The sequence below is a fragment of the Suricata suricatta genome, chromosome 9 (genome assembly GCF_006229205.1).
Source record: "Suricata suricatta isolate VVHF042 chromosome 9, meerkat_22Aug2017_6uvM2_HiC, whole genome shotgun sequence".
Lineage (NCBI taxonomy): Eukaryota > Metazoa > Chordata > Mammalia > Carnivora > Herpestidae > Suricata > Suricata suricatta.
The window spans coordinates 37,905,465-37,926,556 of record NC_043708.1 but is presented as its reverse complement, the minus strand read 5'-3'; the positions used below and the strand labels follow the sequence as shown (position 1 = coordinate 37,926,556).

The 21,092-nt window shown below is 35.9% G+C and overlaps 1 protein-coding gene across 4 annotated transcripts in view; it reads left to right on the top strand.

Annotated features, from left to right (window-relative positions):
• The window catches only part of SLC38A6 (solute carrier family 38 member 6), a 72,292-nt gene that overhangs the window by 7,179 nt on the left and 44,021 nt on the right, over window positions 1–21,092 (top strand). For all 4 annotated transcript variants that reach the window (XM_029950562.1, XM_029950560.1, XM_029950561.1 and 1 more), the window contains exons 4-5: window positions 10,300–10,352; window positions 13,409–13,448. In XM_029950562.1, coding sequence (XP_029806422.1) covers window positions 10,300–10,352; window positions 13,409–13,448 — 93 coding nt within the window. The remainder of the gene's footprint in view (window positions 1–10,299; window positions 10,353–13,408; window positions 13,449–21,092) is intronic.

Here is a 21,092-nt window from a genome sequence, read left to right as displayed (position 1 = left end):
TCCCTCTGGCAAAACTCCAACCACGATTAAATGTTGTTCTGCCTCCTTCACACATACACCTGTGCAGTAGAATGTTCCTGCTGAAAAACACAGCCATGCAGATTGATATCACTGTAATTCAGGGTCTGGGGGCCTATGATGCTATTACGCAATCTTTATTGTCTTCACTTCATTCACTTGTTTACTCTGCTCTCTAGGAGATGCCTTTTTCATATCTTCTTTCTCTCAAACGTTTACCACATTCTCATTGATTACAGTCTTAGTGGATATCCTCACTTTCTACTTCACTAAGAAAATAGAAGGAATCATAAGCTTTTGCCACCACTTATACCTGCGTATCTTCATTTGTGCTATATGCTCTATTACCTTGGATAAATTCTTGGTGTTCCTGTCTAAGATCAGCTTCCCTACTTGTGCTGTGATTTTGTCTGCTCTCACCTACATCATTCCAACCATTGTTACCCATCTCCTCTCTTTAATCATCTTTGTTCCTTGCTTTCGTCCTATCAGCTTACAAAGAATCTATAATTTCTTTCATTTTAAGAATGACTCCACATTCCTTCAGTGTGCACCATGCCTCCATAGCAAAACTCCTCAAAAGACTTATTTACACATCTTTCTCTAGTTCAGTTTTGAACCCACTCTACTTAGGATTTCCCTTATCATTCCACTGAAGTTATTGTACCAGCAACTTACACTTAGTTGCTAAATCCAGTGGTCAGTTATCAGCGTTGACCTTGCTTGACTCTTCAGCAGCATTTGACACAGTTGTTCCTCCTGTGTGTAACACTTCTTCACACTCTCATGTTTTTCTTCCTATTTCACTGAATACTTCTCTCTCTTTATTCTGAATCTTCATCTCTCCATCTTCTAAACACTGGAGTACACCAGGACTTCTTCTGATCTTTTTTTTTTTCTTTCTTTCCTTTTAATGTTTATTTATTTATTTTTTTTTTGAGAGAGAGAGAGAAGGAGAGACAGAGTGTGAGCAGGGGAGGGGCAGAGAGAGAGAGAGAGAGAGAGAGAGAGAGAGAGAGATGCAGAATCTGAAGAATGCTCCAAGCTTTGAGCTGTCAACACAGAGCTTGATGTGGGGCTCAAACTCAGTGACTGGGAGATCATGACCTGAGCCAAAGTTGGACACTTAACCAACTGAGCCACCCAGAGCCCCTGATCTCTTTTCTTTTAAACTACTTCTAGGGTTCATGGTAACCTTAAAATTTATATTCTGAGCATGGATCTCTTCCCCTGAATTTCAGTCTCTTATCCAACTGCCTTTATGACATCTCCACTTGGATACTAATATATGTCTCAAATTATTCAAACTGTTTTTGCACTGCCAATCTATACCTTCCACTGTGTTTTCATCTAAGTAGATGATAGCATTTTCTTTCTAGTTGCTTAGGGCAAAGGTCTTGGAGTTATGGTGAACTTGCTTTTTCCCCCTCATACTCCAAATGGAAGCTCCAAATGTAAGTAAGTATCCATTCTATAATTTTGAATGTAAAATGTTGACACAACATATGAAGACCATGATAAAAAGGTATAGAGACTACCACTTGATCCAGCAATTGTGGTGTATACCTAAATGAATTGAAAACTTATATTGACACAAAAACCTGCACATGGTGTTTATAGCAGTTTTATTCATAATAGCCAGAACTTAGAAGTAACCAAGTTGTCCTTCAGTACACCAATGGATGAATGCTGGTCCATCCAGACAATGAAATGTTATTCAGTGCTAAAAAGAAATGAACTATCAGGTAATGAAAAGACATGGAGGCCCCTTTGATGCATACTACTAAGTGAAAGTAGCCAATCTGAAAAGGCTACATCCTGTACAATTCCAACTATATGACAGTCTTGGAACACCTGGCTGGCTCATTTGGTAAGGCATGCAACTCCTAATCTTGGGCTTATGAGTTCAAGCGCCATGTTGAGCATGGATCCTACTTTTAAAAAATGGCCAATGAAATGATGTTCTAGAAAAGACAGAACTATGGAGACAGTGAAAAGTCCACTGGTTGCCAGGGGCTAGAGGAGAAGGAGAAATGGATAGGCAGAGCACAGGGGATATTGGGAGCAATGAAACTATTGTATTATACTATAGTAATGGATACATGTCATTATTTGTTTGTCAAAACCCATAGAATGTACAACACCAAAAGTAAACTCTAAACTATGGACTTTGGGTAATGATGTGTCAATGTAGACTCATCAGTTGTAACAAATATACCACTGTAGTGGAGAATGTTGATGTTGATGGACGCTGGGCATGTGTGGGGTTAGGGAGGATGTGGGAACTCTCCATACTTTCTGTTCAGTTTTGCTGTGAACTTAAAACTGTTTTTAAAAATAAAGTTTATTTTTCAAAAATTAAGAAGCTCAGAGGAAAAGAGGAAACAATATAGAGACCAGATGAAAACTTAAAAATACTATGTTTAATAGTTTTAAAGAACTAAAAGAAGATGCTTCATTCTTGAAACAAGGACAAGAAGTTACTTAAAGGGTATAATCAGAAATATAAGAGTCCTAGAAATTAAAAAAATTTTTTATGTTTTTATTTATTTCTGAGACTGAGAGGGGGAGGGGCAGAAAGACAGGGAGATACAGAATCCAAAGCAGGCTCCAAGCTATGCACTGTTAGCAGAGTCCGACATGGGGCTCGAACCCACTATCATGAGATCATGACCTGAGCCGAAGTAGGAGGCCCAACCAACTGAGCCACCCAGGCACCCCTAGAAATTAAAAATTAAATTTAAAAGTAATTCAGTATTTGAGTTGATAAGGAAACTTTTTAGGCAGGAGGATGAGAGGAAGACAAGGAACTTGAAAATGGCAGAGAAAAAGTAAGAAAATAGAGGATCAGTCCCGAGGTTCAACATGCAAATAAGTGGAATTCCATAAAGAGAGAGAAGAAAAAATATAATGGTAGAAAATTATCAACAGAATAATACAAGGAACGTTTCTTTAACTGAAGAAAATTAGTTTATAGATTGAAAGTATCCAGTATAATAATTGTAAAATAGTTCATAACAACATACATCATTGTGAAAAATCAGAAACCCAGAAAATATCCTAAAGCTTTCAGAGAGGAGAAACAAAATTCCATACAATGAATCAAGAACTATAATAGCAAATGACTTTGCAGGAAATACTATAAATAAGAATATCTTCAAAATTTGAGGGATAATGATTTCAGTATAGAATTCTATACCCAGCAAAACTATCATTTAAGTGTGAGGGTGGAATAATAACATTTTCACACATGCAGAGACTCAAAATTATCTTCTTTGCACTCCTACTTAATTAGCAATGGAGTTTGCTATTTACCAAAGTTTTGTACTTTCAAAGAAAGTTTGTTTTTATTTCATTTTGTTTTGTGTTTCTTTAAAAAAATGCCTTTCTCATTTTTCTGTTTGGCTCTAATTTGCACTAACAAGGTCAACAGTCAAACATGGTTGTCAAAAAAGTCTAGGAATCAAATAATGGAATATTGACAAGGGAAATAAAAGAAAGAAATGGATTAGGGAAGATGGAGGTTAAAGGAATTAGAATTGAGAGAAGCTGATGTCTGAATTTGGAGAGTGAGAGAGAAGGAGACATCTAAGGATATCTCCCAGATTTCTGTTATGAGACACTGGATAATGTATTTATATATATATATAAAAAAAATATATATATATATATATAAATACAGTACAACAAATGTTTTTTGTCTTCCTTATGATTTTCTTAATGTTTCTATAGTTTATTATAAGAAGAGAGTATATAGTATGCGTAACATACAAAATATGTGTTAATCAACTATGTTATTAGTAAAGCTTCTGGTCAACAGTAAGCTATTAGAAGTTAAATTTCTCAGGGGTCAGAAGTTATACACAGATTTTTGACTGTGAGGGGGTTGGTACCCCTAGCAACTTTGTGTTGCTCAGAGGTCAACTATATATCTAGATGGACAGGTCCTAGAACTGAGGTCCAGGATAGAGGTTCATTCATTTACTCAATACTGTTTTATCTTTTGGGAATACAGAGATAAATGAGACTCCCTTCCTTCCCTGAAAAAGTTCTTAGTCTAATTGGGGAGACAAATACATAAGTAAAAAGCTTATAATGCAGTGTGATGCTTTTAACTATTTAAATATGGGCTAGAGGGGCACCTAGGATGGCTTATTCACTGGAGCAACCAACTCTTGATTTTGGCTCGGGTTATGATCCCAGGGTTGTGGGACTGAGCCCTGCATCAGGCTCCATGCTGAGAGTGGAGCCTGCTTAAGATTCATTCTCATTCTCTCTTTCTGTCTCTGTCTCTCTCTCCCTCTTCCCCCTCCCCCGCTGGCCCCCTACCCTGCTCATGCTTGCTGTCTCTCAAAATAAGAAAAATAACTAGATACAGTGATAGCTCAGAGGAGGGAGTGATTTGTCTTGTCTGGGTTGGGTATGAGGGTCAGTAAATATTCCTGAAGGACTGAGCTGAAAAGGAATTTGACTAGGAGACAAGGCAAGAAAGAATATTTCATATACAATGGTACATACTACATATTTTATTCAAGATACCAAAAATAGTTTACTATTACTTGTGCATGAGGTACAAAAGAGAAAATGGAACTGAACAGATAGACAAGTGTGACAAGTGTCACACCCTAAGGAATTTGGTGAGCCAGTGAGATAGACAAGTGTCACACCCTCAGTTTTTGCTGAGCCAGTGAGAAACAACTCAGGTGCTTGAAAAGAGTCCAGGAAGATCCTGGGATTCACTTTTGTTCTTCCAGAGAGAATTTTGATCCTTCCTAGAGTTCACTGGGAAAGAGAACATAGCCCCCTAACTTCCTCTTCCTAAAGTAAAGTTAGAGTGCCTTTGTGAGGATTTTAATTGTTAACAATGATGAAGATATAAATGAGGGGTGAATGTCCCCTTTGTGCTCCCCATTTTTTTTCTTAAACCCTTTAGGGCAATGATTCTAATCACTGTCCATTGCAACACCTTCCTTGAAAAAAAATTCTAAATGCTCTCTTTACTATCTGAAATGAAATTGCTATAGGTATTATAACCCACCTGTGGTGTGGTGATTATTTTGTAACTCTAAATAATACGTTTAAATTTTTATTTTTGTTCCGTGGAGTTTAGGTAGTGTCCCGTGACTCTCTGCCGTGTTATATCATATTAGTGATCTGTTCTTTTTCTCACCTGTACTCTCCCTGTTTCATACTTTCCATATTTCCCAGCTGTACCTTTGTATTGTCAAGGTTGACAATATTTTCTTTCTGTTTTGTGATCACATGTAAGGCATTCATACTTCATCTGTAAGGTAAGTCTAAAAGTTGAAAACTAATGATTAACATTTATAGGATAAGACTATGTAAATATGGCACATAGCAGGGCCAAGCAATATACCGGGATCCTAGAAATTTCTCTACACATGCAGTATTACAACCTCTCTGCCATTTGAAAAGAGAATGTTTCTAGTATTCAAGCATTCTATTTTCTTTTCCTGTATTGAGTCTCTAAGATCATGCCACATTTAGTGGGTAAACTGACATTTAATTACATATTGAGAAAGATCAGTAGTGATACAGGGGCACCAAGGTGGCTCAGTTGGTTAAGCGGCCAACTCTTGATTTCAGCTCAAGTCATAATCTCAAGTTCATGAGATGGAGCCTCACATTGGGCTCTGCATTGACAGCACGGAGCCTGCTTGGGATTCTTTCTCTCTATTTCTCTCTACCCCTCCCCTACTCACTGTGCACTCCTGCTCTCCTGCATTCTCTCTCTCTTTCAGAGATAAACAAACGAAAAAATAAGAAAGTAGTGATAGAGTTGCAGAGTAGACATCCAATAAATGAGTGACCTGCACAACACTTTAGGGAAAAGGCGAGAAGAAAATGATGGAAAGCACAAGAAAGAAAAGAATTTCAAAATAATAAGTGCATTGCAAATGGCCAACTTTCTGAAAGTTGAACTGTATTTGAATAACTCATGTCCTTCAATCCAGATCCAAAGATAATATTGCTGCTGCTGAAACTTGGGCTTTGTACTGTAACCAGAGTTTATTAATTGTCCTATTTCATTGAAGAAAAAATGCAAAGCAGACAGAACACTGGAGTAACTAGCTGGAAATATTCCATGACTTTATGGGAAGCAGCTTTCCAAATGATTCGTGTGGAGGCCAAACTCTTGGTCTAGCCAAAATAGCACTAAAATGTGCCTTGATGGTACATTAAAGAAGAAATTTCCCCCCAATTTACTTGTTAAGATTTACAGCCTTTCTGCCTCCTCCAAACATAGCATTGATTTCTTTAATATCAAAAAATAATTTCCTAAAATAGATTGCTAATGACTGCTTTCAGTTATTTACTTAAGGAGGATCATGCCAAGTACTGCTTATATGGTTTCCTGTAAAAGACTGAATAATTTTATAATTTTCATAATTAATGTTATTCCTATTTTGTAGGAATATGCTACTAATGTGACTGGTCATTACCACATCTTATTTTGATATCTCTTAAAACATTTTCACTTTATAAATAAAATATTAAAACATTGATCATATGAAAGAGCAGAAAAATATCCCTTATTTGTAGATGAAATGGTAATTAAATTACTAAATGCCAGAGAAATTAAAAGTTTAAATAAACCCTATCAGATAATTGAGTGGAGAAAATGGAACTATTCTGGAAGTGGGGAGTTATGGTTTTTAAAGTTCCACCACTCCATTATAGTCATTGTAGAATATTTGCCCCCTAAAAAAGGAAGACAAAGTAAACTACATAGTCATTGTTACCAGTTTGTAATAATCCCCCTCTTTTTATGTTTTTTTTACTTTATGGATCATATTCTAATCCAATTTTTTTCAGTCAATATTGACATTTTTCGTGTTATAAACGTAGTTTTTTTTTAATGGCAACATATTACTCTATCGGGTATACATATTATAGTTTAACCCCTTACCATTTTTGAACAGTTAGGTCATTTGTGGGTTTTGCTGTTTGTTTGTTTTTCAGTGTAAACGTTGCATATAATGTTTTGTCTTACTTTAGTGTTATTTTCTAAGATGCAAACTCCATGGGGTCAAGTGTCATATTTTAAAGGTCTGTTGTTCAAACTGCTTTCCAAAGGTCAGACCGATTTACACTGTAACCAGCGTCTTAACTGTCCTAATGCCAGAACAGAACTTCAAAAAAATACTTCACTAGGGTTGTTTTGGTTTAAATGTTGAAATGATCCAGAAAACCATCAAAAAGAGAATATGTAGAGATAAAACATTTGGCTGACTGTGTACATATTTTGTAAAGCCTCAGTGTTAATCCAGAGGCCATCATTCATATCCGTGATGTCTTAGACATGGGAAAATGCTTCTGTTTTTGCAACATAAAAGCAGTATGATGACAGTGACAAAATCGAATGGCTAGCCAGATGTGCTGATCCGAAAGAGAGAGTGAGGATTTGAACATTGTAGTCACTTTCCATTTAGACATCTAAATGTTTTTCACTCTGAATTTCGGAGTTTGCTGTATTTAGAGATATTTTTATAAAACTAGAAAGTAATGAGGAGCAAGTTTGCGATTGCTAGGATGTGTGCTCCTACTGTCAGAAGTTGCAAGTCACATTATCTTTATTAAGCTATCAGTTTGATTATATTTAATTAATGATAAAGGTGTTGTCATATAAAAACAAAGAATAAATGTTTGTTTAGGTAATAGAAATACCAATTCTTTTTGGAATCTTTCAGTGTTATGACTTTTGCTTATGGGAAAGTCATTTGCTTTTCATGTTTGCTAAATATACAATCTATATTTGTTTTCTGCTGTTCCAAAATAAAACAAAACTTAGTTAAACTTTTGGATCAGTATCCTCTTGATAACTTTCTCATTGACTGAGAAACTCTACATACGTCATTCTAAAAGCAAGTTATTCAATATATTCCCATTTGTAACACTGAGAAGCCTCCTTGCTTTAAGTTCTTAGAAGGGAAGTTTTTCTTAAGGTAGAATGGATAATTTTAACTATAATATAAAAGAAGGGCACTAAAATTGAACACTGATGTTCCTTTAATCTCATGCTTCAGTGACAGATCAAAGACCTTCTGGAGACTTGGCTTACATACACACAATATTGAACCAAATTACCTTCTCAATGTCAAATTAGATAGAAGCTAACATTTAGATAATTTTTCTGGTGTTATATATACATGTATATATATATATACCTAGACTTTGGAATGTTAAAGGAATAATATCAATATTATCAAAATTTTAATGATTTGTTTAGGAAAATTAAAACAAACTAGTAAAGGTTTAATTGGAAAAAATTATTAATTTTGTGATGACATACACTTTAGAATATGTATATGTAGAAAAAAGAGTTTTGGCATTTCACATAGGTAGAAAAATGTCCAGGTCTTAGTTTTGTAACTCTGCTTTTTATGTTCTAAAATATATCCCCAATCTACCCCTGTGAGATTATTGTAGAAGTCTTTCATTGTTAAAGCATAAAAGATCCCAGGCACCTGGAGGGCTCAGTTGGTTGAGCGTCCGACTTTGGCTCAGGTCATGATCTCACAGTTCATAGGTTGGAGCCCCACGTCAGGCTCTGTACTGACTGCTAGCTCAGAGCCTGGAGCCTGCTTCAGATTCTGTGTCTCTTTCTCTCTCTGCTTCACCCCTGTTAATGCTTTGTCTCTCTCTGTCTCTCAAAAATAAATAAATGTAAAAAAAATTTTTTTAAGCATAAAAGTTCCTACTTATACACAATATATACCCAAAATTCAAAACAACATTGTCTTTGTTCACTGTATTTAGCACCTGAAAATACATTTTAAAAAAACAGCTGACATCTAAAATGTTTCTAAATTCGTTGATCAACTCTGATAATATTAAAGTTAAAATTTTTAATTTTGCAGTTAAAACTGTTGAAGTTTTTGTTCTTAATCAGTACAACTTATTTTTTCAACGCTTCTGTTTTCTTTCTGACTTTGTAGTTATAACATGTAAAGACCATATATGGTTTTTAAAACACTTAACTTTACATCCCTGGTGGTCCTCATTTATGAAAGTACAGAGGAGTTTTTGTCAGTGACAATAAAAAGAAGACTTGTGCATGTCCTGAGAGAATATATCAAAATATGCATTAAGAAATGATGAACCAGGGCACCTGGGTTAAGTCCGACTCCTGATTGTAGCTCAGGTCATGATCTCATGGTTTGTGAGATCGAGCCCCTCATCGGGCTCTGTGCTGACAGTGTGAAGCCTGCCTGGGATTCTCTCTCCCTCTCTCTCTCTGCCCCTCCCCAGCTCATGCTGTCTCTCTCAAAATAAATAATTAAAAAAAAAATGATAAACCATGTCTTTGACTCAATAGGAGATGTTGCAGTACCAACCCTTACTATCCGTCAGTCTGCTTCTTTTTAGTGTAAGCGCTACAGAATTAAGCACTTTTCTAACTATAGGATTACACAAATGTTTTTACTTATTTTTACTGGTGGTGTCATTAGTTAGAACATGAAGTTATATAGGCCAAGGACAAATCTGGTTATTTTATGAGCCGTTTAATTTTCATCTTTTCTGTGACCACATTTCTTGAATATGTGGACTGAAAATGTAATTTCATACCCTTTTATGATGAAAAGAGAAAGGGGATGCTCTACTGATGATGGGTAAGGAAAAGTTGAAGGTCTTGGAAAGTCTGATAGAACTTTCATACTTTAATCTTATTTACATAAGCAGTTTTCAGAAATGATGGCCAGGGAAAACCTACTCTTGGATAGTGTAGTATGCAAATACTGTTCAGGGAAAAGTGAGGTTCTTCTTTTTTTAGTGTTTATTTTATTTTTGAGAGAGAGAGAGAGAGAGCGAGCAAGGGAGGGTCAGAGAGAGAGGGAGACAAAGGATCCAAAGCAGGCTCCATGCTGACAGCACAGAGCCCGACACAGGACTCGCATCCCAAACTGTGGGATCATGACCTGAACCAAAGTCAGACACTTAACCCACTGACTCACCCAGGCGCCCCTCGGAGAAGTTGGACTCTTCTTGAGTAATTAGTGCATTTGAACTAATACAGCCTGGGGGGGGGGTGCAGTTTAGATAACCTTGGGATTTGCTAAATTCTACTTATTCTAGAAGACTCCATCCTCAGAGACCATAAGTCATCAAAAGTTTCTCTCAGAAGTGGTTACTTCTGCTTTAAATTTAGCTTGGCCATCCAGTAGCTATAAGATAGTAGTAGAATAGCTTCCTTGCCTTTAAGAGTTGGCACACAAATAGTTTTGTGTAAAGCAAAAAAATTATAATCTCTCTTTACAGCTGTGACATCTTATGAAGATCTTGGACTCTTTGCATTTGGATTACCTGGAAAGGTAATTTTTTTTTCTCCTTACTGTCTCCAAAATCCATACAGGCACTTTCTTTCCTTCCATTTCTAATTAAAAGAGGCAGGTATATCCAAGAGAAAGAAATTCAGGGGAGTAAAAGGAAACAAAGTGAAGAAAGAATGATGGGAACAGGAAGACAGAGCGAAGAAATCTCTCTCTGCCCTTCTGGAAAATGCATCAATAAATTTAACACATAAATCTGTTTTTTACCCTAATGAATGAGAATGGTGACTTGAATAATTTAAAATTGTAACAGTGGCCTGTTTTAAGTTTTTTTAAAATTAAGTTTGATTATATTAACTGGGTAAATCTTCATACACACAGGGGAAAAAAGCATAGAACTAAGATTATAGCATGACTATAAACCTGATAATTAGATTATACCATTTATGAGCTGAACAGTGCTAAAAGGTTATCTAGCTATCCCCTCTTTTATAGACGAGGAAATTAAGGCCCAGAGAAATGAAGGGGCCTATTTGTCCACAGTTACTTAAAGCTACTATTACATTGTAGAACTTCCGATTCGAAACCAACAGCTTTTCCTCCTCAGAATAATAGAAATAACAGCAGTATTAATTGGGCATCGATTTGTGGTAGGCTTATTAAACTAAATTGAGAGGTAGAGAAAACAATGTCTTCTTCCACAGGAAATAGGTGTTAAATATTTTTGTTAGTGCTGCTGTACTTTATTTCTGAAGACCTATCACACTTCTAAAACCCATTTGCATGTTGGTTGCAAATAGGCCTTTTTATTTCCATTGTCAATCTGTTGTTTATGCTTTTTGTTCGTTTATTTTGTTGGTAATCTTAAAGGCTACAGTATCTGTAGATGGCCAAACCAACTTCTAAGAAGTGAAAATGGGAAGAAAAAACTCTAGCTACAAAACGGGGAAGGGGGGACCCTGGATTTACATTCATATTAACCTTATTTTTAACATACAAAAGGGGATATCTAAATCATGCAATGTAGCTTTATATTTGGACCTTGTCTTAATAACCTGAAATGTGAACAAAATGGAGAGTATATTACTTGCAGGTAAAGGGTTTTATTAATCATCCTGGTAACAGTGTGTCTTTCCCAAAGACTAGGATGTTTGGTATAGTCATGGTCAGTTACCTGCATCCAGTTTAACCAAGGAAGAAGAAAATGTTATTTATATAAGAAAACTCTCGTTAATTTAATATGATCTATAAATATGACTCTAATCATCATCACTGTTATTTCACACTAGTATTTCCTATATTCCTTGAATAGCAGCAGAGTCTAAAAATGCATTTACTATGTAAAGTCCCCTTTTCCTAAAACTCTAGATAGTTGGATTATCAATAATGTATGAACTCAATTCTTAGTAGGCAGGTTCATAAAGGATTCTCTAAATGAGGAGTTGTTGTTTGCTTGCTTTTTTAATATTTCCTGTCCACTTCAAACGTGGGTTGAAATTTTCCTATTTCCTTTTTTCCAGATCTAACACAGATATGGATATGACATAAGATAACATTGCTCTGAGAATTAAATACTTTTAAGTTTTTTGAACTTTTTAAGAAAGATTTTTTAAATTGTCTATAAATCCATATATTTATTGGGTAAATACCATCTGCCGTGCACTATACTAGGCACTGAAGACCTAGATAGGTAAACAGATATACTGACTTTCTAGATCTTAAGTGCTTAAATGCAGCCAAAAATGGAAAGATAGTCATGAATAAGTTGATATTGTTTTTTGAAATATATTAGTAGAAATCCAAATTTCGTGTATAACTGACGATAGATATAAATTGCAGATGAAAGATAGGGTGCAAAAGTTCAAAACTGTCTCTTCACAAATAACTGAGGTTTTATAACTAATTTTTAAATGGGTCGATATACATAGTTTCTTCTGGGAATGTTAACATAGCAATTACTACATCTTCAAAGACACCTGTCATTAACCTGCTCTGCAAACCCCAAGTCCTCTAGCATTTACAGGATAGGTAAATGCTGTGCCACTGATGGAATTCCTAGTAGAGGTGAGTCTGAAAGGTGATCTGTTCCCCGTCCATGAACTGAATGGTCCTAGAGAGCTAGTCTACTCTGAACATACATTGGGGAGTACAGATCCATCAAGATTTATGTGATCGAAAGACCCAAGTGGAAGCAGAATGTTCAGTCATTTGCTCTGAGTACATCTGATTACCAGGAATGGATGAAGAGTCTAGAGTTTCCCAGGAATCTCATCAGAATCCCAAGCCATCAAGCCTACAAGGTGAACTTAGTCCTTAGGCATATTTTGTTTGGCTTAATTTTTTTATATTTAACTGATTGCCAACTAAGAGTTATAGAATTCTGAAAGAATTCAGTTTCTGACTTTCCTTGAGAAATTGAAGAAGTTAGAAGATACAGCTATGTTGGATCCACACTCCCACATGCCAACAACTGGCCAGAGCTGAGTGGCAACTGCCCTGTTTTGAAAGGGGAGGCGCTCTTAACAACCTTCTTACACTAAGTCTGCTCCACATTATTGAATTTGAAATAGTTTGCTTAAAATTTAAGGTCTGGGATATATGGGTTGCGGAATTTTCTGCTCTAGACTTTCCCTGGGACAGGAAGTTTAAAGGCTTGATGTATGCCAAGCTGACCCACTCAGAAGACTAAATCGTTTCCTTTTATGCAAACAGTGTCAGCACAGCACACCTCTAGCTGTCACAGTCTGCCTCCTAAAGCAGTGGAAAGGGGGGAATGAGACCAGATAGATTTAATTTCCATTTTTTGGTACTTTGATAACAACCAATTACTAGCTCTTTAACACTTTTAATGGTTTAAAAATGACTGCCAAGAAAATTTTGTAAAATGTTCTTTATAGTAACCATGGAACTATAAAAAAAAGGCTTTTTATGTGATGATAATTCATTTTATGTATTAGAAATGGCTGACAAAATATATTCTTTTCAATGTCTCTTCACTTGACTTCTGCATCTGTTTTTTAGTAATAGTTATTGGATTTTAATAAAATACTGATCCTTTTGTATTCTTTCATGTTCTGAATACCTTTGTTCTTTCATAGATGGTAGTAGCAGGCACCATCATGATTCAGAATATTGGAGGTAAGCAATTGAAAATGAGCTGCTTATGCATAAATGTGATGGAAATAATTTTTTCATGTTGTTTATTGCTTGACTACAGGTCTAATTGGGAGCCTGAATTTCTGTAGAGATAGGTTTTTTCAGATACCCTCAGGGGCCCATGGGTGGCTCAGTTGGTTAAGCACCTGACTCTCTGTTTTGGCTCAGGTCATGACATCACAGTTTGGGAGTTCAAGCCTCTCATCAGGCTCTGCGCTGACAACTCGGTGCCTGCTTGGGATTCTCTCTGTCTCTCTCTGTCTCTGCCCCTCCCACACTCACACTGTATCTATCTCTCAAAATAAATAAATAAACTTAAAATCCCAATATCTAGAACCATGTAGAAATGACAATTATTGTTAATTATAGACAGTTACTGACTAAATGTATTAAACATTCCAATCCAAAATATGGGAATCATGGTTGTATATGTTGTAAAGAAGTTACATAGTGCTGAACAAAGTCTTATTTTCTTTTACCAAGGATTGGTGTGCCAAATAAATGCTATTAGTTTAAAGGAAAATAATACACAGGGAAGGTTGACCTGCATTTTGGACCTTACACAAGACTATGTTCAGAGGAAATTTTGATCTTATTTCTTACGTGTCACAGTTCAAATTAGTTTAGCGATGACAGCTTTAATAAAGTTCAACTCTGATACTCAAGAGATACGAGCTATTTTACTTTAAGTATTATTCAACCAGATTCTGTCTTTAATGGGTTTCTTGGTCAAGGAAAAAATTAACATTCCAATAATAAATTGTACTTGCCATTGTTTTGGAAATCCTGAACATTCATGTTTTAATTCTTTGAATTTTCATGGAAAAACAATGTTACCGAATGAAAAGAATGCTTTCTTGGATGGCACACTCTTTCTCACCCACCGCACTTTAGACAAGATTGGGCGCGTTCAGGGTGGTGTGGCCGTAGACCCACACCACTTTACTGGAAGTCAGTAACCAGCCTCGTCCATCATGAATCTGTATAATGCTATGGATTTGAAGATCTGCCTTGGAATAAGTTATTTTAGCAAATATATATTGTGTAAATGTGCACTTACAATATCTCATGTGAATATATTTCGGTATTTTCTGTGCCTCATTATTCTCTCTGATTACTAAGAACCATCACACACACACACACACACACACACACAAAGGAACCATCACATTTTTTTAGATTGGGTTGACTATTTCTTGGCATTTAATGTAGAATTTTCAGTCCAGGAATTTGGATCTAAATTTGTGACCCTGCCAAAATGCCCACTGTTATATTCTTGATATCCTTCATTTTGATACTTGTTCTCTAATCTTACATCTAACTATTATTGTACATGATATATTTTAACATTTGTTATTAGATATGAAGTTATTTCCATATATGCTTTTCTCCCTTACCATATATATATATATATATATTTTTTTAATCTTTATTTTTGAGAGAGAGGAAGATGGAGTGTGAGTGAGGGAGGAAAGAAAAGGAAAGAAAAAAAAGAAAAAAAGAAAAGAAACAGAGGGAGACAGAATCTGAAGCAGGCTCCAGGCTCTGAGCTGCCAGCATAGAAACCAATGTGGGGCTCTAACTCACTAACCTCAAGATCATGCCCTGAGCCGCAGTCAGATGCTTAACCGACTGAGCCACCCAGGCACCCCTGCCTCACTATATTATAAGCTCTTCCAGGGCAAGGACGGTCTCATTTCTTTTTGGACTCCTAGGACCTAGGACAATACCTGGGACTTGATAGAACTTTGTCAAACTGAATGGAGCTGAATATTATTTGTATGAGCTGTGTCCAGGTCCTTTGTAATATTCTAGATATACTTATCAAGAAAAAGAGGAAAAGAAGCACTGAGCTAGACTGCTCACTAGCTTTAAATATTTGAAAAGCTGAATATGAATTTAAAAGAAAAATGTTCTAGAAAAAGAATGTCCTAGAAAGGATTCCTGCATCTGGTAGCAGATAAATCATTAATTTTCTCAACTCTTAAGTATGTTGATTTGCTTATTTGCTTTATATTATGAAGTTTTTTTTTTTTAGAAAAAAGTGACTGAGAGGCAGTCACAGCAATTTTTAATGTCCCTCAAATTCAGCAAAGCTGATAATATTCATTTAGTTTTTAGAATAATATCCTCATGATTTTCTTCACATTGGCTAAAAATTTATTTATTGAGAGCCCACTAAGTAATAACTGCAACGTATTTTCAGAACTGTTTTCTATTGTCTTAGCCAGATGTGTATACATCTTTCCTTTGTTATAATAGTAGAAGCTTGCTCTTGTGAGCAGATCACTGGGTTGGAGTCTGTGCTCTGGTCTCTGCCGTTGGATAGCCATGTGTCTTGAGGAAGTCCCCTCCCTCACTCTCTTGGCTTCAGTTTCCTCTTAGTTAAATTGCTGTGGGAATTTGATGGGAAACCAGGAGCTTATTAAGGTTCCTTCTTACTCCAGAATTCAAATTCGGCACTTTGGGAGGCCATGTTAGCTCCTCCAGAGTATTGAAATATTTTTATTACAGGTAAGTTCAGTAGGAGGGTTATACTTGGGTCAAAAGATGATGTGGTCTTTTCCTAGGTATCTCTAACAAATCTGCAACTATCGCTCTAAAAGCTTTCATGGGTGCTGTTATCAGAAAAAGGGAGTCTGAATTTTTCAACTACCTGTCAGGGCACTGCTGAGCCTCTGGGGTTAAAAAGTCTAGGGACTCTAGTCTTGAGTAGTTTTGCTTTTTTTTTTTTTTTTTGAAGATTTTTTTTTAACATTTATTTATTTATTTTGAGAGAGAGCACATATGCACTCGTGTGAGCTGAGGAGAGGGGGAGAGAGAGAGAGTGAGAATCCCAAGTAGGCTCCATACAGTCAGCCCAAGCGCAATGCAGGGCTCAAACCCACCAACTGAACAGAGAGATGGTGACCTGAGCCGAAAGCAAGAGTTGGATGCTTAACTGAGTGAGCCACCCAGGCACCCCAGGAAGTATTTTTTTTTTGATTGATGCAAGTTGGTTCTGTAGAAGTCCTAAGCAAGTACTTATTAGACTATGTGCACTTGAGAAGCCCAGCATACTTATTTGGCAGGCTCTTTACTATGTTGTGCATATGACTGACTGAATGCTGTTTCTTCAAAATGGATTTTACCTTTTTCTTTATCAACTAGAAATATGTTAGATATTTATAAGAGGATATGAAGTATATAACATCAGATTGAATATTTGTACTTCATCCATGCCCAGTGGTTCCAATACCATTTTCTGAAAGATAGGATGTTTATCATTAGTATAAATGGCTGAGTTTTTGCCTTGATTGTTTAGAACTGAAAACCAGAGATAATAGATCCTATCTAGGCCAGACATTCTACTATACATTTTAATTGTACTTACAGCAGCTCTTCAAGGGAAATGACATTATCCTCATTTTACAGAGGAAGAGGTCAGTGAGTAGAGGGAATAAATAACTTGCTTACATTTACCTCTTAATAAGCCTGGGACTCAACTTCACTCTCTCTACTTCTAAAGACTTTATTCTTTCTGCTCTGATATAGGAAGTGTTTGAAAATCTGTGAAAATACTAAATATTGAGGATTTTTAGAACTCCTTGGGGATAGGAACTATGTGTTTTCATTTGTTTTCTTAACTTGACCTAATTTCTGGTAGAGGAACTCAATAAATAATATTTGTTGAACTTTAAAAGTTCTTCTAAGTTCTACTTAGAAAGCCTGAAATTTTGCCTCAAAGAGATCATTTTATATACTATGATAATGTAAGAAATGTGAAAGCCCATAGAATGATTTGTAGATTAGAATTATATAAAAATCAATAGGCTCAAAGTGTTGAGAGCCAGATCTTATTTATATAAAATCAAATTAAAATATTTTGAAATCTATTATTTTCAGGTTAGGTAATCATGTTTTAGATTAATGCTTCCTAACTCTTCTATGCTTTGTAACATTTGAACACTTTTCAGTTTTCTTAGGATTCTGTGCTCCTGATGAGAAATATGGAACAGAGAGACCTTTAAAGTCAAAATGATCATGAATTGCTCTTGATCAATAGTTGTTACATGGGTGTGTCAGTAAAGACCCAGTGTATCCCCTACCTCTCCTTATTCCATAAATTTAAGTCATTTGCTCATTTGTTTGTGTTCTTAGTACCTAGCATGTAGTAGGCATTTCATTAAGTAATATTTATTGTAGGAAGAAAGGAAGGAATAAGAGGGGGGAGAGGACAAGCCAGCGGCCTGGCTTGGTGCTTCTTTAGGAGGAAAAGAATTGATCAACTGGCAAGAGGGGACCATAATATATGCGTATACAGCTCCTTTAGGGAAGAATTCACTGTCAGAGCTTCCAGAAAACCTCTTTCCCCCCAGGATCAAGGAACAAAGTATTAGTCACAGGGCACTGATGCAGTCTAACAAATTGATTGGAGAAATATAGTGTGTTTGAATAATTTCTAAACGTTTGATAGAAAAACTGACTCACTAAATTCAGCATGCTTGTTCTAAAGCTTATGGAAACCTTTGCCTTTGGAATATGAAGAGCCCTCCAGTAAAGTTCTGCTTCTAGGCAATTCCTGATCTCTTCCCGACTCTAATGAATTAGGGGCCTGAAATAGGCCCCAGCATAGCCCCTGGCTGGCCATTTCCTCAGGGCCTGGAGTGACATTCACTTAGAGTCATTGTTGCTGGGACACACAGTCAGTAAAGAGACATCTGGAAGTTTTAATATTTAATGCTCATACCGGCAAGAGAACTCTGGCTTAGGGTTTGAATTTGGTGGGCTACTCGTAATAAAGGAGTAAGAACTATAGTGGTAAATAAGTGTTTGCAAATAAGTGGTAATTTCCATGTAGTTCTTCTAGCATTGTTGCATTATGAAATTCTTTTCCTAAAAACCAAAGTAAGTAGTTTCACATTCATTTGAACTCTCAAGATAGACCACTTAGTTGGCTAAAATATTCCTAGAAATCAAACAGTAAACCCCAAATCATTTTTAGTCAAGCCAGAGAAAGTCCTATGAACTCCTAGAAATGCATGAATAAGTATATTTATTTAGTTGATGTTTTTTCTGGTTTTGTATCTCACTCCTCTCAAAGTGTGAAAAGATGAGGGGCTCCAAGGAGTACATTAAATCCTTACTTTGCTTTTTATAAAATATGAAGGACCCACTGTGGCTAGCATATTCTTTCCTTAGTTCTTTAAAGCCCCAATTCCTTAAAGGAGATTGAAGGTTGAACCCCTGCTACATATTGTTAAAGGAGAACCCTAAACATTAAGTAGTCTTACTGAAACTTCCTGAAAGTGCTAGAATGATCCAGATTTTCCAGTCTGGCACAAGCCCCACAAACCTTCCTCCAGCAGTCTTGATTAACGCCTCAGTTTGGAATCTGTTTTAAGAGAAACCCCACAGCCCTTTTTTTGTACTCAAGTAGGACAATTTCTAAATCTTATCATCAGAAAGATATAATAAGATCATTTTCAGTTGAGAACTATAAAAATGTCAAAGTCTCAGTATTTGTAAAATTCATGATTTAATGTTAGATAAATTAGAAGCAATTTGTTTTTCTTTTCTGGTAGGATGGTGAAGTCATTTGAGCTGCACTGGTTTGTATTGTCCCCGGGGAGGCTGAAATTGGGCGTGCTGTTTCAACGCCATCTGCTGGTCAGCTCATCTGTGCACATCCTGCAGCTTTTCTGAGCCTCAACAGTATGTCCAGAAGAAACTGAGAAGCACTGCCTTAGACTAGGAGGGATATAGGAAATTTGGAAGGAGTTTTTTCATAAGTACTTCCTCTGACAAAATTTACTGGCGACGTATCACTTTAAAAAGGGTTTGAAAGTAATATATTTCTTAGTAATGATTTTTTAAAATTATTTGAGTATAGTGGATGCATAATGTTACATTAGTTTCAGGTGTACAACTTAGTGATTTGACAGGTTTATCCATTATGCTGTGCTCACCACAAGGGCACCTACCATCTGGCCTGTTGTATTGCTATTACAGTATCTGACTGTATTCAGTATGTATTCAATGCATGCATTCATTATGCCTTTTATTCCCGTGACTCACTGAAGTTTAATTAGAGGATTTTAGGGTAGTAAATATTCTGGTCCCATTGTGTTCAAATTTAAGATCTTGATAAATGATAAAGATATGCATTTTCTTAGGGCTATGGGAGAAAATTTCTTTCATATATTTTGATCTCCATTTGTGTACAAATTAAGGAAATGATATTTTTCAGGATTTTAGAAAAAGAGATTGTGTTGGTACTCTTTTGAGTAGGGATAGCTTTTCAGTGGCATTTGGACATTTAGGAGGAACACTGGGTTGATAAGACATGTTAAATAGAATAAACCAGTTGCTCTCCATGACTAAAAACATGTTTGAAGTAAAACTGATTCTCTCAGATGGAAAGGCAGACTTATTATTTCCTTCCATAGTACATCTGTTTAGGGCTGGCTGACTAATCCTTTAAGAAGTTGCTGAACTTCCTCCAAGTACTGAAAACCTAATTCTGTTTTAAAAATAGCTGTATGTAATCTTATCTTCATACATGTATTTTAAGAGTTTAACAAAAAGGATAATTATTTTTTACAAACTAATGATTTGTTAGGCCCAAATTCCAATTGAGGCTTTGTATTTTTTTTTTAAGGAGTCCTGGGAAAAAATAGTCCAGAAGAATATAGGGTTTTGGGGAAGAGGGATTGGTGTTTTGTTTTAATTTTTTTTTTTTACATTTCAGTTTGATATTAATATCTTAAATATGTGAGAATAGGAAACTTTCTCCTGTGGATTACAATAATAGCTGTAGATGCATTAGAATCTTACTGGTCGTTGCAATAGAGTTCCTCATGAAAATCCTTACCTTATCTGAGGAATCTTGGACTTACTATAACTTCATCAAACCAGCTACAAAGCTGAAATAAATTACATTGAAAATACATGTCAAAGTGAAATCAACATAAGTGGTTTTAAGACTTCTAACTAATTTCTTTGAACTCCAGCATTCATAAGCAATTTGTTACTGAAATGCTCATGACAGAAGAAAAAAAATAATTCCAGGAAGTGGTCCTTTTCATAGACTTCCCTTATTTTTTCTTCGCTGTGGTGGATTTCTTCTTCACTTTGCTCTTGCATTTTCCCATGATGGTTAATAGTGCAGATTTCTGAAACCAGACTGGATGTTTCTACCATTACTACCGTGGGCAAGTTACTTCTTTGTGCCTCCATATCTTTATCTGTGAGATAAATATCTACCTCACAGCTTTGTGGTAAAGGTTAAAGAGGGAATAACTTGCAGATCACTTAGAGTACTGTCCAGCATGGATTAGGCATCCAAAACCCAAAAATGCTCACTGTTGTCATGGTGTTTCTCTCATAGGTCTCTTCCTCCTATTCTGTGTTTCTGGCATCTCTTCCTTCAATGTCCATGTTCCCAGCTCATGTGTTCCTCTTTTGTGATTAGATCAACAAATATTAATAGCTTACTACTTGCTACTGTCTAATCAAATTTTACCCTATTTTAGTCATTTCTTAATATAACACTTGCTTTTCCACATGGTTTTCAAAGAATACTTTCAACTTCTGTGTTTTGATTAGTTGACAGATTTTTTAAAATTTCCTTCCCAGGGCTCCATT